Consider the following 16,961-nt stretch of genomic DNA (forward strand, 5'->3'; position numbering starts at 1 on the left):
GCCCAGATAAGATAGTCTGTCTTGAAGAGCTCCTCCAAATTCTGGTGTCTTTGCCTCAGATTCCTCATTATCTTCAGCCATGTCATTTCTGCATTCCGTCTTGACGCCAAAGAGTCAGTGGAAAAGTTAACAAAGAATGAGAAATTAACACAACCTTGTAAAGCAACTATACTTCAATGAAAAAAATATTAAAACTGAAAAAAAAAAGGAATTAGAGAGAGAGCAGAGAGATGTAGCACAAAGAAAAACGGAAGTCTCTAAAAGGTCAAGGAGGCATGGTTCACTCAACAGGTTTTACAAGACCTTGCGGACACCTCGCGAGGCTGTAAATGCTGCCCTAGTAACTAGGGGAACATAAGTGACAAATCAAGGGCTCCAGTGTGATGCAGTGCATAGTCGGTGGGGAAGGGGGTAGAGACAGGGCTTGTCAACAAGTAACTTCCATATAAAACTGGCAGTAACACAGGAGTGCCCACAGGGCCAGGGCAGCCCAAAGGCAGGTGCTCCGTGGGGAAGATGCCCGGGATGGGCTATAAACGCTGCAGCTGATGTGGAAGCAAGGAAGAGAAGCACAGCATGAGAAATATAGAAAGAATATAAAATAAACGACTCCTAAGATGATGAGGAAAAAGAGTCTACAGCTGTGATATTGAAAGGTAGAGAGAAAGAAAAGTGGCAGGCCACACGGCCACAGAGTTAAGAGCAAGTGAGTTACTTTCTCCTGGGGTCGGAAAGTGAGGTTTTCCGTGTAACTGAAACTTGGCCCTTTGAGCACAAATTTATTATTATCTTGTTTTAAGCTACCTTTATTTTAGAAATCTTTCTGAAATGTACCACATGTGTTCCTGCATTGTTCAGCAGGGTGCATCAAACCAAAATGTGCCAAAGCTGATCTGATCTGTTCTGGACAAGACATCATCCCTCTGGCCCATTTTTGTCCTTTGATGTGGTGCACTGACATTCTCAGAGCCCACTTACAAGAGCCCGCTGTTTTATTTTATGTCAAGCAGAGCCCAAAGCTGCGCTTCTGGAATTCTCCATTTCTGCTTTCAGAAGGTGGCTGTCCCTTCTCAGAGCTTCCCCTGGCGCTCCCTCAGCGGGTCCCAAGGCCGCAGGGGCCTACTGCATGCCCAGTCTTCTGGGTGAGGCCCTGAGGTCAGCTCCCTGACCCCTGCTCCACTGAAGGTAGAACAGCTGACTGCCTCTCAGAGGTCTCCCTGCTTCCTCCCAAATGAAGGTTCTAGAATTATGATATCTGGATAAGAGACGTAATACTGTAATAAAATTATCCCTAATAACGTAGATTCATGCCACTTATTTACAAAGCAGAGAAATAAATCATGGCCCTCGCAGCCTTTCTGTTTTCCAATCAGACTTTCGTCTACTACATACTCCACTCCAGTCCCGCCCTGGCATGGTCACCAACTTTTATTAGCTTTTGTTTTTGATGTGGAAGCTACAGAAACAATACTTCTTCTCCACGTGTTCAATAAATACAACATGCCAAGCTCTCTAACAGAAAACATGGGGCAGTGTGTGATAAGAAGATGAATAGGACCTGACCGCAACGAGCTTAGAACTTGGCATGCAAACCACCTGGGTACAAAATAATTGTAACCAAGGGTGAAATGCGTTGGGTGCCAGGAGAGCAGTTCCACACCCTGGAGGGCTGTGGAAACAGCACCCTCCCAGTTTGGAGGGCAAAGGACGGATGCCTTCATTGGGAAATGTTATTGGCATGGGCTTCAAAGAAGGGAGGGGACTCTGACCAGTTTCAATGCAAGGTTGGCACAGTCAAGGCAAAGAAAGCAGCATGAGAAAACGCCCAGAAGGCAGGGGTTTAAAAAAAAAGCCTGGCGTGTGTATACAGTGGTCTAAAGAATAGTGAAAGAAAATGCTGTGAAGGTAGGTCAGATTCAGATCAGAGGGCCCAAGATGCAAGGCCAAAAGGTGAGGCCCTGAAGGTAGAAGCTCTCAGCAGCCGTGAGGTTCTCCTACACTCTCTGAACCTAACATGCAGACTTAACCTTGTTAGAAGGATGACACTGTTTTCCCTCCTTTAATGGAAAAGGAATTTAAAAAGGTGAATTATTAATCATCTCATCTTGGTTAATTATCTCTTAGAACCAAGCTCACTATTAAAATATCACTATGGAACTCACTATAAAGCATGCATGTGTCACGCTCTCACTTGACAGGAAATGCACGCCAGCGGAAAAGGAATCATCCAGTCTACAACAAAAGGCAGCATGGGTACACAAATCAAATTCATTTCTTTGACAAAAAGAGAGCAGGGGGGCTTCCCTGGTGGCGCAGTGGTTAAGAATCCACCTGCCAATGCAGGGGACACGGGTTTGAGCCCTGGTCCAGGAAGAACCCACATGCTGTGGAGCAACTAAGCCCGTGTGCCACAACTACTGAGCCTGCGCTCTAGAGCCCGTGAGCTGCAACTACTGAGCCCATGTGCCACAGCTACTGAAGCCCATGCGCCTAGAGCCCATGCTCTGTAACGAGAAGCCACCACAGTGAGAAGCCCGTGCACCGCAACGAAGAGTAGCCCCTGATCGCTGCAACTAGAGAAAGCCTGTGAGCAGCAACGAAGACCCAATGCAGCCAAAAATAAATAAATAAATAAATTTATTTAAAAAATTTAAAAAAGAACAGGAAAGATGACATCTGTTCTAGTTCACAAGCCAAGCTCAAACAAAATATTTTGGGAAAAAAAAGTCTCTCAATTTTCCACTGGAGCCTTTTATTTAAGTGACACTTTCTAGAATCTTAAAAACAGCCACCTTCCCCACTGAAGATATGCTATCTTTCTGTCTCGCTCAGAATATGACTTCCTTTGCCCTTACCCAGATAAATATATCTGCCCTGGAGACTTACCTACAGGATAGATCATTCATTCTAGCACTATATTCCCTATGGCTCTGTTTTCTGTGCTCTTCCCTCAATCAGATGATTAGCTACTTGGGGGAAAAGGATAATGCCATATATTTTGTCCTAAACATGGCTGAACACTGGGCAATAGAAGGTACTTATGAACATAGGGGAATTGATTAACTCAATTAATTACACACACACACACACACACACACATCCCCTAAAGACTCAATTCTGTCTTACTGGTCTAAGTGTGGAATAAAAGAAAAAAATTTAAAAGTTAAAGCTAGCTCTTAAAAATAAAAAAGATCTAAACCAGTGCTTAAGAAACAATAGCAACAGTACTAGGTACTAGGGAAATGCAAATCAAAACCATAGCGAGATTCTACCACACACCCACTAAAATGGCCAGAATCAAAAAGACAGACAATAACAAGTGCTGGTGAGGATGTGAGGAAACTGGAGCCCTCATACATAACTAGTGGGAATGTAAAACAGAGTAGCCGCTTTGGAAAACAGTCTGGCAGTTCTCACAAAGTGAACACAGTTATTACCATATGAACCACCAATTCCTCGCCTAGGAATATAGCCAAGGGAACTAAAAACACATTTACACAAAAACTCCAACACAAATGTTCACAGCAGCATTGTTCCTTGTAGCCAAAAAATGGAAACAAACCAAATATCCCTCGACCGATAAATGAATAAACAAAATGTGGTATATTCATACATAGAATATTATTCAGCCATACCAAGAAACAAAGCGCTGAGACATTCTACAACAGGCCTGGACTTGGAGAACATGTGCTAAGTGAAAGAAGCCAGACACAAAAGGTCACGTATTGTATGATTCCATTTATATGAAATGCCCAGAAGAGGCAAATCCAGAGACAGAAAGTAGATTAGTGGCTGCCAGGGACTGGGGAGGAGGGGCTGGGGAGTGCGACTGCTAATGGACACGGGTTTCTTTCTGGGGTTGATGAAAGGAACTAGTGGTGATGGTTGCACAACACAGTGACTACATGAAAAACCACTAAAACAACTATTTAAAGGGTTATGGTATGTGAATTATCTCAACTAGAAAACAACAGTCACGTGATGAGAAGCCTGAGGCCCAGAAATGCAAAGTTTCTTATCCAAAGACACAAAGCTGATTAAACGGCATCTCCAGAACCAGATTTCAAGTCTCCCGACGCCCAGCACACTGCTCCAGGAGGATCAGGACAAGTAGTGTAGACGTGAGCCAGCTAGCCCTTTACTAGCTCACACCTCAGCAGAAGAAAAAGATGAACTAAATGATCTCTTCTGTTCCTTCCAGCTTTAGCGATCTAAGTCATATCACATCGTGAGCATTTCCTCTCCGCTACTGGTGACGAGAGCTGGGGTTCTCAGTCAGGGAGTTTACCCCTCAGGGGACACGGGAGAATGTCTAGAGACATTTCTGGTTGTCGCAACTGGGGGACCGGGTGGGTAGAGACTAGGCACGCTGCTCTCTGTCTGCAACGCACAGGGCAACCTCCCACGACAGAGAACTATGCAGCCCAAGATGCTGACAGCGGTGTTACGGATGAACCCGGGCTTAGGGTATGATCAGCTTCATTTCCAACCTTTCCAAAGAAGCTCCAGAGCATGATGACCTCAAGCCGCAGTTCTGAGATTACAGACTGACTGGGAGGCTGGCACAGCAGAGACAGGAAATAGACACTTTTTACCTCCCAGAATAATTAGCTTCCACAGAGAGTCGACTATTCAAATGCCCGCAGGAGTCCGGCAGTTAACAGAAAGGAATGCAGCCAACAAACACCTAATAACCATTTGGGACTATTATGTCTTTTCTTCCACAAAAGAACTCTCACTGGCTCCCATTCTTCATGAAACATATATAATCCTCTCAATCTAACCCACTTTGGATAGACACGGATGCCAAGAAATACTTTCTAACATAAGAAAAAGAATAGCACGAGCTCAAGAACAAATGGCTCAGAGTGGGGAAGATGGTGGGAATGGTGGGGGGCTGTGGGGACCCCCAGGGTATATGCCCCCATGAAGGGGCCACCATTAGTCAGCTTCAGTGGATCCATGCCAGGATGGAGATCAAAAGGTCTCCAGATGTCTCAAGAAGAATGGGAAATCCAGATGATGTGTAGGGGTGAGAAAGACATCTCCCAGGATTTAAAATCTTTGCTCAAAAAAAATTTTAAACACTGTCAAATCAAAAACAATGGGGTCCCAGCCTCTGCAACCAGACCGTGACCTCTTAGCTCACACTAATCCCAATAAGCAATGTCAGTTTCACAGTTTCAGGTCTTCCTAGGGACATGTTCCATCGAATGCAGGACCTATTGTCTGATTATAAGAACAATTCTTTTCCCTTAATTAAATCTTAATAGTTCACTTAAAGTTGAAAATTTACCAAAGACCAGAGAATTACTGCTGACTTAAACCCATAATATTATTGATGGCTGCCATTTCTTGAAGCTCCAACAACTTTACAAATGGGGACGCTGAGATCCAGAAAAATAAAAAGGCTTGCTAAGCTACCCTGCCAGTTAGGGAACCAGAGGCATAATTTGAACCCAGGTCTCTCTGCTCAGAAAAATCTATTCTCTCCACTTCCAATGGCTACCATGCCAAATTACTGTAAGGAATACAAATAACAAACGCAAAGCCCTGAGTACTTCCTGCACACGCTGTGAACAGCAGTTGTTATTATTATTATGAAATATTAGCTTTCCATCTCAACCCATACTCCTTAGAGCTTTTATCAGCGTCTCTGAAGAAGCAAAGCTATTGTTTTCACAAGCCCTGAGGACACTGTGCCTAAAAATTACCTGCTGAGTGGAGTTCTGGCCCTTCCCCCTTCGTTAGCATGAGTTCACACACTGTTATCCCAGCCAGCTTTCTGGGTTGGCATGACCAGGTCCTCACTGATCTCCGATCAGGAGCCCTTCTGGTGGGCAATGTGAGGTCACGAAACAAGTACCACACACAAAGTCAGAAGACAGGGGCTCGAATCTGGTTTCATTGAGCTGAATGATCCTGGGCATGTTACTTAACAACTCTGTGCCTCAATATTCTCATTTGTAAAATGGGTATAATAGACTGCAGTCTGTAGGATGATTGTAAGGTTTATTTATTTATTTTTTTTTGCGATACGCGGGCTTCTCACTTTTGTGGCCTCTCCCGTTGCGGAGCCCAGGCTCCGGACGCGCAGGCTCAGCAGCCATGGCTCATGGGCCCAGCCGCTCCGCGGCATGTGGGATCTTCCCAGACCGGGGGACGAACCCAAGTCCCCTGCATCGGCAGGCGGACTCTCAACCACTGCGCCACCAGGGAAGCCCTGATTGTAAGGTTTAAATTACCTGCAGAAAAAAATCCTCCCACGTTGCTGGGCACAGGTAAACACTCATGTTCACCTGACGTTTCAATGTCCGAGGCTCGGCACAGCGGGCAGGCGGATCCTCGAATCTACCTATGCCAGTGCTTTTCTCCCTCTCCCGTCTCTACCACCTTTTTCCACAAAGCCCCTTATCTCTTTTACCACCACCCCTGCCCATCTGCCAGATTTGAAAGAACCCTGCCTACGTCTCACAACAACAAACAAGGTTCGGTGTTCAGTTTCACAGTCAGGATACTCACTGTCTTTTCCGGGAAGTATCACTCATTTTCATTAACCACAGAAATCCTGCCCTTTCTCTGCCGCCACCTCCTCACCCCATATTCGAGGTGAGATGTTTGCAGAGGATATAATCCACCACCTCAACCCCCTGTCTCATATCTCTCTTCCCTCTTACAGACTGAAGATATTCTGAATTCAGTTACACGAATTTGAAAGACAGAGTCCAACTACACAGAGTCTAAGACAGGGCTGGCAAGTATGGGGATAAGCCCTGGTCTTCCCTCCTCCGGGGCCACAGCAGACATCAACAATCAATCACACTGTGTGGGGGGCTTCCCTGGTGGCGCAGTGGTTAAGAATCCACCTGCCAGTGCAGGGGACATGGGTTCAAGCCCTGGTCCGGGAAGATCCCACATGCCGCGGAGCAGCTAAGCCCACACACCACAACTACTGAAGCCTGCGCGCCTAGAGCCCGTGCTCCGCAACAAGAGAAGCCACCACAATGAGAAGCCCGTGCACCGCGATGAAGAGTAGCCCCCGCTCGCCGCAACTAGAGAAAGCCCGCACGCAGCAATGAAGACCCAATGCAGTCAAAAACAACAACAAACAAACAAACAAAAAAACCACATTGGGTGTTATCCAGCTGATCCCAGACAAGGCTCCAAAACCCCTCTCCCAGCTCTGCAGGCAGCCACCATTCATCAGACAGAGCTGCCATTTGGGGTGAAATCTACTTGCCAAGTTTAGGAAACCTTAAATCAGATGAGGACTCTAAAGTCATGTACTGTGTACAGCAAAGGAATAGTGCCCATTTGCATCATAGTAAGCACTTTGTAGGCTGTGAATAAATATGGTTTAGTGACTTGTGCACAGCATGCTGTGTCCCTATAAAGTGTTCAAAAATTACAGAAGAACTCTAATTAGGTGGTTTGTTAGGGAACGACCTCAAATTGTAATGTTCTTATTCAAATTTCAGTTGAAAACTCTTTACACTTAAATTTACTAAAAATTCTCCAAAAATTATATCAGCATGCATCCTTGGCTTAGTAAGCATTATGTACTGTATGTAATATTTTGATGATTAAAGACCTTGCACAGTTCAGGGTTATAATTTTTTTCATGCTTTTATTACTGCTATTACTACTGCTGCTGCTGTTAATAATGATATAATAGAACTAATAGATAAAATGCACCGAGTACTTTCTATGTACCTGGCACTGTATGTGGAATACTTCAGGCCTTCAATGCTCACAGCAATCCTACACAGAAGGTACCACTGCTGTCCCACTTTTACAAATAAAGGGGCTGAGGCTCCTTGCCTAAGGTTATGTCGCTCACCAATGGCAGACTAGGATTTGGACTGAGCCCCGCCTTAACCATGAGGCTACACCAATGTAGCCAATGTGCTGCACTGGGTGACATCTCTCCAATGGTACATAATCCAAAGATGAGGCATAAGTAGGTGCACGGGTTGAATGTAAACTGACTCCAGAATTAAATAAACCAGTAGGTATTCAATCCAAAGACCTACTTTGGCTAGTATGTAGTTTATCATAAAATGACAGCGTAACCCAAACCTCCTGTCAACTGGGGATCCAGGCTTATGGAAATGGCCAATTTCCAGTCAAAGGGACTATCCTGATGAACATGATAACTAAAGCAGAGAACCTGGAAGCTTCAATCCACATGGGAATGTCATGAATGGAGACCATACTCCCACTCCTTGTGCAACCCACAGAAGGAAAACTAACTCAAAAGCTATGTTGGCTGTGCTGCTTTAGGTTTTTTTGTCTTGCTTTGTTTTATTTTGTTTTGTTTTCTCTTGAACTTATTTGAAATCGGATGGTGGTCATAAACTGATTTAAGTCAGATATTATAGTCACAAACTCTTTTCCCAACTTAAGTTGCATACAGGTGGGGTATTTTTTTATTTACCTTTTTTATATTGAAGTATAATTGATTTACAGTGTTGTGTTAGTTTCAGGTGTACAGCAAAGTGATTCAGATATACATATATCTATATCTATTCTTTTGCAGATTCTTTTCCCTTATAGGTTATTACAAGATATTGAGTATAGTTCCCTGTACTGTACAGTAGGTCCTTGTTCGTTGTTTTGGTTTTAATATTGGATTGGTGTGTAGCAATAGCTGCTGACTTTAACTACATATATTTGCATTTACCAAATACCACTGAACTGACCTGTCAAGCAAGTCACCCCTTACTCTTAGCCCTCCACTCCCAAGCCACTAGAGCCAAGATGACAAAAAGCCATTTCCAGATCTGGGCTATCCATCACCAGTAGGAAATGGAAAATGCATCCTGAAGTAGTAGAACTCTCTGCCCGCAGTCACAGCCAGTGTTCCCTTTCCGGCTTTGGGAGCTCTGAGGTCATACTGGCAGGGAGCACGCAAAGGTGCCACAACAAGGCAGACACACCCTGATGCACGCCACTCCACTCTCAGGGGTCAGTTCCAGGAAACCCCCTTTGGGGTTTTGCCAGTTACGAAGCCAGCCCAAAAGGGTCAGGTCCCCTCAGGAGTACATAAGCTGTCAATGGTAAACCAAGGCATCAGATCTAGGAGACCAATCAAACCGTTCCAGAGTCTCCCAGGGGCCATACCAGCCTAAAAGTCCCTGGGATTGTAGGTCGGGGCCCCCTCTGCCAGCATCTAGCTCAGCTTTCAGTCCCACAGCAGAGTTGTCATGAGTCCAGAAGGGAAACATTCCATTAGGTACCTTTCCTCAGTCGATTTCTTTTTTAGCATTTGGAAACAAAACAATCAAACATAAAAGAAATAAAAACTCTAACCTTAAATTACCACAGCCCAGTTCCTGGGGGACTAGCCTGTGCTGGCAGATAAACTCAGATAAGCCTTTTCAGAGGGCAGAGGGAAACCACTGCCTTAAACTAGATGCTCAGTTGCAGCTGGTGTCCATTTCCAACCTCTGACTCCCCCCGTCCCACTCTCCCAGCCACACCAACTGCCAATCAAAACTCTGGCAACGGTAAGTACTGATCCCTATTGGTCTAAAAAACACCAAACAGGTTTCAGCGACTTGTTGTTAAGCTACAACGAGAAAGAGGGCCCAAAAAGAGAATTGTACATGATCAGGAATAGAGGATTTCCCTCACATGTTAAAAAGCATTGGCCATTTCTGGGCTTCCCTGGTGGCGCAGTGGTTGAGAGTCCGCCTGCCGATGCAGGGGACGCAGGTTCGTGCCCCGGTCCGGGAAGATCCCACATGCCACGGAGCGGTTGGGCCCGTGAGCCATGGCCGCTGAGCCTGCGCGTCCGGAGCCTGTGCTCCGCAAAGGGAGACGCCCGCGTACTGGTTAAAAAAAAAAAAAAAAAAGCACTGGCCATTTCTGAGAAAAAATAACTTTTCACTACACTTCTCATCTGGAAAGCTAAGCTCTTTTTCTGCAAAATGGATAAACAGAGTAATATAAAATTGATCACAGAAAAATAATGAATACAGGAATGTGATTTAAATGAGAACTTGAGTTTCTAACGAACTCTGCGGCTAAACTAACACCCCTGAAAGCCGTGTCTACTGAAAAACTGATGAAACCTAAAAGGGTCTCCTTCTGAGTTTAGAGTTTGGAGGGCAAATTTTAAAAAGATTAACCCTGGGCAGCTAAACTAATAATTTCTTGATCCAGTTTTTTTCAAATCTGCATTTCAAAATGCAGTGTTTCAAACTTTCATATATAATGATCGCTAAGTCATACTAACTTTTATGTTAAAAGTGAAACATTCACTAAGAATCTAGAATTTTTCTATTCTGTCACCCATTTCTAACTTTACTGAAAAAAAAACAATTCATTTCAGAACTTTTTATAAATTAAACATGAAAAATCTGAAGAAGAAATATTCTTTAGAGTTAGTATCTCACACTGCTTCCGGTAGAGTTGTTGGGTTTTTTCACAATAGCTGTTTTCTGCTTTTGATCAAAACATTGAAAAATACAGAAATAAACAAGGCTCAATTAGGCTTACACTCCTGTGATGTGGAAACCACCTCATACTTTTATAAACAGATGTCAAAATTTAGTTTCCTCAAATCGAATGAAATATTTATTTAAAATGTCCTAATGCACATGGATTTTAAAAAGTCCCTAATTTCGTAAAGGAGTCCATGCCCTTAATTATATTTACAAGTTTAAAGTATCAGAGAATGGAAAAAATATCAAATTTGGGAAATATTAAGATGAACTAGAAAAAGTGAGGTCAGGTCTTCACTTGGGATATCGATAAATCTCCCTTTCTAGCAATGGACCTTAGTATATATTGACTATAATTCCATACCCAGATGCTGACTTTAAGATTCAGGAAATTCGCCCATAGTCTTTCCAATTAAAAGGGGGAAATGCCATCAATTAGTCCTTCTATTTCAACTGTCAACTTGCATGCTGTTATGGGAAATGAACTGTGTCCCCCTAAAAGATGCTGATGTCCTAACCCCCGGTACCTGTGAATGTGACCTTATTTGGAAATAGGATCTTTGCAAATGATCAGGTTAAGATGAGGCCAATAGGGTAGGCGGAAGTTCAATATAAAAAGGGGAAATGTAGGGCTTCCCTGGTGGCGCAGTGGTTGAGGGTCCACCTGCTGATGCAGGGCACACGGGTTCGTGCCCCGGTCTGAGAAGATCCCGCATGCCGCGGAGCGGCTGGGCCCGTGAGCCATGGCCGCTGAGCCTGCGCGTCCGCAGCCTGTGCTCCGCAACGGGAGAGGCCACAACAGAGAGAGGCCCGCGTACTGCAAAAAAAAAAAAAGGGGGGGGGGAAATGTAGACACAGAGGAGACACACACACACAAGGGGAATGCCATGTGGACATGAAGACAGATACCAGGGTCATAATCTACACGCCAAGGGGGAGTGCCAAAGATTACCAGCAAACCGTCAGAAGTTAGGAGAGAGGCACAGAACAGAGTCTCCCTCACAGCCCTCAGAAGGAAGAAAGCCTGCCAACACCCTGATCTCGCCTTCTAGCTTCCAGAACTGTGAGACTAATTTCTGTTGTTTAAGCCCCACAGTTCTCGGTTCTGTGTTAATGGCAGCCCTAGGAAACCGATACACAAGCCTTCCCAGCCTGACATTCCCTTACAACTTTGTCCTTGCACTCCCAACTTACTCCTGTCTCTCCTAATTATTTCTTATAATGCTCCTGCCACTTCCCTAAACTCACTCCCTCCCCTCCCCTACCAATGCCCTTCAGCACTGTTTCTTGTCAGGGGTACCACTGGCATTTTGCATCGGGCAGCTCTTACAGGGGACTGTCCAGTACACTGCAGGATGTGGAGCACCCCTGGTACTTTCATTCTGCCAAGGGCCCAGGGTGGAGAAATTTTGCTCTAGAAGCTTTGGAGCCACCTGCCTGCCAGACTTTGACTCAGGGTCTCACCATCTACTGTGTATCATCTCAATCAGGTCAGTGAGCTTCAGTCTCTCCATCTGTAAAATGGGAATACACCTTGCCATGTGACTCAGGATTGAGTTAAAGATCCTAGCAAGCCCAGGCTTACCCTCACTAGCTTTCTTTGGCATTAGAATCACTGACGAATTAATGCTCACTCTGTTTTATATGGTCACATCCTGACTTTAACCACCTTGGAGCTCCTTTCAGAAGCTCCCTTACACAAATGAAGCTTCACAATGCATTTTGATCATTATCATGGATCTGATCATTGCATGTTTAAAACAGTCATAAGTCACACAAGGCAAGGCATGGGCATGCCTTTCTACAGCTAAAAACGAGTGTGAGAACTCTGCGCATAGTTTCTACATGTTTCCCCTCCATTCCCACACCCACCTGAAAACACAGCTGCAGCCGTGGACAAAGGTCCATGTCTTCCAACTCTGCTTCCAACTCTGCTTTCTTTGTACCTTTCCCTCCCAGTGACAGTCCCCTCCAACAGCCAGGGATATACTACTTCTGTCTAACTCATGTCCCCTTGTCCCATGGAAACATCCCCCAAGCCAGCATCAGCCCTTCGTTCTCCTTGATGAAATGGTTTGCAACCCAAGTCTCTGGGCTGTGGAGTGTCCGCACTGATTTATGCCATGAAGGCAGAGTGTGTGCCTGTTCTGTTCTGACCCTCATACACCTAACAGCACCTAACAGAGAGCCTGGTACTTAGTAGGTTTTCAATGATTGCTAAGAGCATGAGTCAATCAAGGCATGCATGAATGTAGGGCTGAATGAATGTACAAAGGAATACATTCCGGACTCAGGAGACCTGGCCTCCATTTAACCCTCAGCTCAGCGCTGACTGCCACTAATGACCTCAGGGGAAGTCATTGAATCTCCAGGCCCAAACTTCCTTCTGTGAAATGAGGTGGTTGGACTTCACTAGAAAATCTCTTTTGGTGTTCTTCCAGCTCTCACAACTGAGCCCAAGAACTTTTCAGAAAGAGTGACAAACTTTACTTCCTTTTTGCGAAATTTTAGTCAAGGCAAGCAGGAGGGTAAAGATTCTTCTGAAATCACATACCAGGGGTCTCTCCCTGTCAGACAGCACTTTGTTCCCTGGGGACAAAAGGCTCCAGACAGCACGCCAGCTGCAGATCCTGAAGACATCTCCAAGATGGTGAGTACTCTGGAGTTTGTTATCACGGGCTGCTTTCAAGGACTCAGAGTCCACTCCGTACTCAAAAGGTCCACAGGGACCCCTGCTGCCTGTCCCCTCCCACCGAAGGGTCCTCCCCTTCCAGCCTGAACAAGATGGGCTTAGGCACTCTCTCCCGGGCTCCAAATCCAACTCAATCCCTCTCTCTGCCATCTGCCTGAGGCTCCCACATGCATATTTTATGATTTCTGGCACATTTCCTCCTTATCTGACATCCTGCAATGCATCCCTCCAGTGCCTATATTATTTCTGTCTCTGGTAAAGAATGTTCCTGACAGAGGCATGTGTCCTTGGGTTGTACTTTATTACTGGTGGTTTCACCTTTCCTATCTTATCTCCCCACCTGATCCCCACCTGAATTCCTTGAGGACAGAAACCACACCCTCTGCTCTCCTCCAATTCCCACAAGGCCAAGGACAGAGGTAGGCAAGCGGCAGACCCTTAGAAAATGCTTGTTGAGTGAGTAAAACAATGAACGAATGAAATAATCGACTGATTACAATGTTTTTACATTAAAAAGTCATATTAATGTATTTCCTGGATAAAGTTACCAAGACCTCCCCTTCTGGGTATACAACCAGAATAAATCAGATTTTAAAACGGCACTGCTATGACTACACTATGTTCTTAGGACTGAAATAAAGTGCCCTTCTCTACGATATGAATGCAGCAGCGTGATCAGTCGCAGAAGAAATCTGATTTTCAAGTAGCCATAGCATAATAACGTGGCATTGCTTTTATTTCCTATAAAAGCAGATTTTCCTTGGAGCTGGGGAAGAGAAAAGGGCCATCACCCCTTGTGTTAATTATTCTAACTACCACTGTTAGGTGTGGAAGCTGGAGAGTTCAGGCAAATCAGAACAAGATATGAGAGTTTTCCCCAGATAGACTGTTTAAATCTATTGTTGACTGGGCAGAGCATGTTTTTTGGAAATTCCTGGGACTTACTTGGCCACGTCTACTTCTAGTCACATTCCTTCCTTGTGGTTTAATCCACTCCGGCTAAAACCAAACTGACTTGGGAATCACATTATTCATTCTCCCGTGCACTTGCTGGTCATGGTTGGTCACCGAATGAGCCAGAGCCAGTGGTCAATGCAACACCGCTGGAGGGAAAACACAGCTGTGCCCTCACGGCTCAATACCGCATAATACCATAAGCCCTAGTGAGCCTCTTCTGCTCAACAGCTGACCTAAACAACTTCATTATCTCTTAGAAATCACCATTCTTGCACAGAAGCATAAACTTACCCTCACCCAAAGTACTGATGTTACATAATTACAGAAAAACTCTGTACTGATATAGGAGCTAAATTTACAATTGGAGAGACTCAATGACTGAGGATTGTCTGAGACCTGAAAAGATCAGGTACTTTAAAATACATAATTAGCATTTATGGGCTGTACATATGGTATGTGATAACAGAGTATGTCTTCCAGCTGAAACCGTATCTTGTTGGAACACAGACTACCGGGTGTGTTAGTGAAGGGACCTGAGCCATCCCAGTAAAACACCAGAGGAAAAGAATAAATTCACTTTGATACTAACATGTATATTGTCAATGTGAAAGAAGTCATTATGAGGGTTTATCCACATTTACCCAACTAATTAATTCAAAGCACTTTAAAGCTAGAGTGCAATGCTGAGTTATTCATCACAACCCTTCATTCTATGGACAAGAAACTCCAGCACAGATGAGGTACTTCAACCAAACTCACACCACTCGTCAGAGCCTTCCTCAAAACTGGGGTCTCTTAGGTCTAGCTTCATGTGCAAAACACCCAACATTAAATCTAAAAGTTAAAAAGGCACATAGCAGGCAGGCAATAAATATTTGTTAATGGAATTGAGGAAACAGAGATGTCGGGGTTCCAGAACTCTCTTGATATATGACCTTCTTACAGGATAAGCCAAGTCATTACCATAAGTTTGACTTGTCCAACATAGACAGCGTAGGCTTCTTAATACATAAAGCATCTCTTTTTCAATCAATAAAATGCTATTGCAACAATTATCGGAGCACGCAAGTTGATGGTGAAACCAAAAGCCTTGTAGCACTCTTATGAAGAAGTGAATTGGAAAAAAATCTATCCATGAAACAGTATGGGTTTCCAAACACATGAAGTGCAGCTTCAGTGCAGACATCTATAAAAGGCAGGTATGACTAAGCAGCCCCAAATAACAAGAAACACCAAAACTATCAGGAATGTGGGGGACCAGGGCATGCCTGCATACAAAGATAAGTTGGAATTTCCCATCTATTGTAACTAATGCAAAAGGGGGCCTTTTTTTCTATTGTAAGTTAATTCCTTTTAAAATAAGAAACCTCAGTGTTGTGCTGCAAACAACATTTTCTTCCATCCTCCATCTCACCTGCTTCAGAAACAAATTTTGGGAAAATATGGTTGAGTTGCTGGGCCTGCAACCAACTGGCCAGACCAAATTTTAAGCTATCAGCATTGCCCTTTTTGATGTATTTGATTCTGTATCTCACCAAAGAGCCTCTTAAATCTAGAGTTTTACTCTTAGCTAAAGTAACCAAATCTTAATAATCTAATCGTGTAGAGCATATTGCCACCTGTCTCATTCAGTGGGCTATTAAGTATATTACTGAATTTTTCCCTAAAGTCTGACATCTAGCTATGTAACTTCTTCCTAAAAGAAAATGCAAGAATATCGACCAAAAAAACAGCTTAAAATAATTAAAGAGACCACAATTTATATATCCCCAAGATGAAACTGAGCACAGCATTACTGGAGGAAAGAAACCAAACGCACCACATTTTACATATAGATGTAAAAATATTTATAGTACCAGAGGCCAAAAAAAAAAAAAAGACAAAACAAAAACCCCTGGCACGACAGGAAAAACCTGGTTTACTGTTCTCTCTGCGCAGGTATAAAACTGAAGAAACGTGCTTGGTGGCGGGGCACAGAGGGTGGAGAGCAAGTTCCACTTAAACTTGTTCCATTCAGGAGCTAGGGTAGCAAACCAAGCAGCCTGACAAGCTCCCGTACAGCACAGAACCGGGCTGAGTGTCCCAAATCGGCAAGAACTGACACCAAGGGAAGCGGGACCCCCGAAGCTCTCGGACCACCCATCCCCAAATCCCCGAGCCACTCAACTGGAGCTGGGGGCTTCCCGCCGACTCCATTTTCCTGTCTCCCTCTCAGGCCGTGCAGGGTGGGCACGTGGGTGAGTCCGGGGTCCCCCACCAACCTTGGCTCCCCGCCCTATTCATTGTCCGAGGATGATGATCACCTGCCGGGCGCCGGCTCCCGCCGCCGGACGCGCAGCGCGCCGAGACGCACCGGGGCGAGCGCCGCGCGCCTCCCGCAGGATCGGCGCCCCGCTGCCCCTACCACGCAGACCCGGCCCGCGGCCGGTCCCCTACGTGCTCACCGCCACGAAGCCCGAGGAGGAGGCGATGAACACGCGGATGACCATCCTCTCGCCGCGCCGGGACTGACCGTCGGCCCCCGGAGGCTCCGGGATGGCTCGGACGCAAAGGCAGAACTCGGCTGAGAGCCGCCGCCACCGCCACCGCCACCGCCGGGCACAGCGCTCCGGTCTGGGAAGACCGCAGGGATCCGGATCCCTCCCGCCCGGTCTGCAGATAAAAGCTGAGAGCTTCCCGACCGCCGGCCAAGGTAGAGAGGAGGGGCAGAGGGGAGGGGAAGGAGCCGGCTGCGGGGCATGATGGGAATTGTAGTCCCCGCAGTTCCCTGGGATGGCGGTGGACTGAGCTCCTACCAACCGCCTCCTTGCTGCGCGTCGATGCCGGACGCGCGCAGGTGGCTGGAAGGCCACCCGAGGCCGGGA

The 16,961-nt window shown here is 45.4% G+C and overlaps 1 protein-coding gene across 1 annotated transcript in view; it reads right to left on the reverse strand.

The window, feature by feature from the left end:
• SH3BGRL2 (SH3 domain binding glutamate rich protein like 2) overlaps nucleotides 1-16,728 on the reverse strand; it is a 60,157-nt gene extending 43,429 nt beyond the window's left edge. Inside the window, exon 1 of the mRNA XM_081250659.1 lies at nucleotides 16,542-16,728. Within this exon, the coding sequence (XP_081106785.1) occupies nucleotides 16,542-16,586 (45 nt within the window). The 5' untranslated portion in view covers nucleotides 16,587-16,728. The remainder of the gene's footprint in view (nucleotides 1-16,541) is intronic.
• Between the last annotated feature and the right edge of the window lie 233 nt (nucleotides 16,729-16,961).

Source organism: Mesoplodon bidens (assembly GCF_964165515.1).
Source record: "Mesoplodon bidens genome assembly, chromosome: 12".
NCBI classification, from domain to species: domain Eukaryota; kingdom Metazoa; phylum Chordata; class Mammalia; order Artiodactyla; family Ziphiidae; genus Mesoplodon; species Mesoplodon bidens.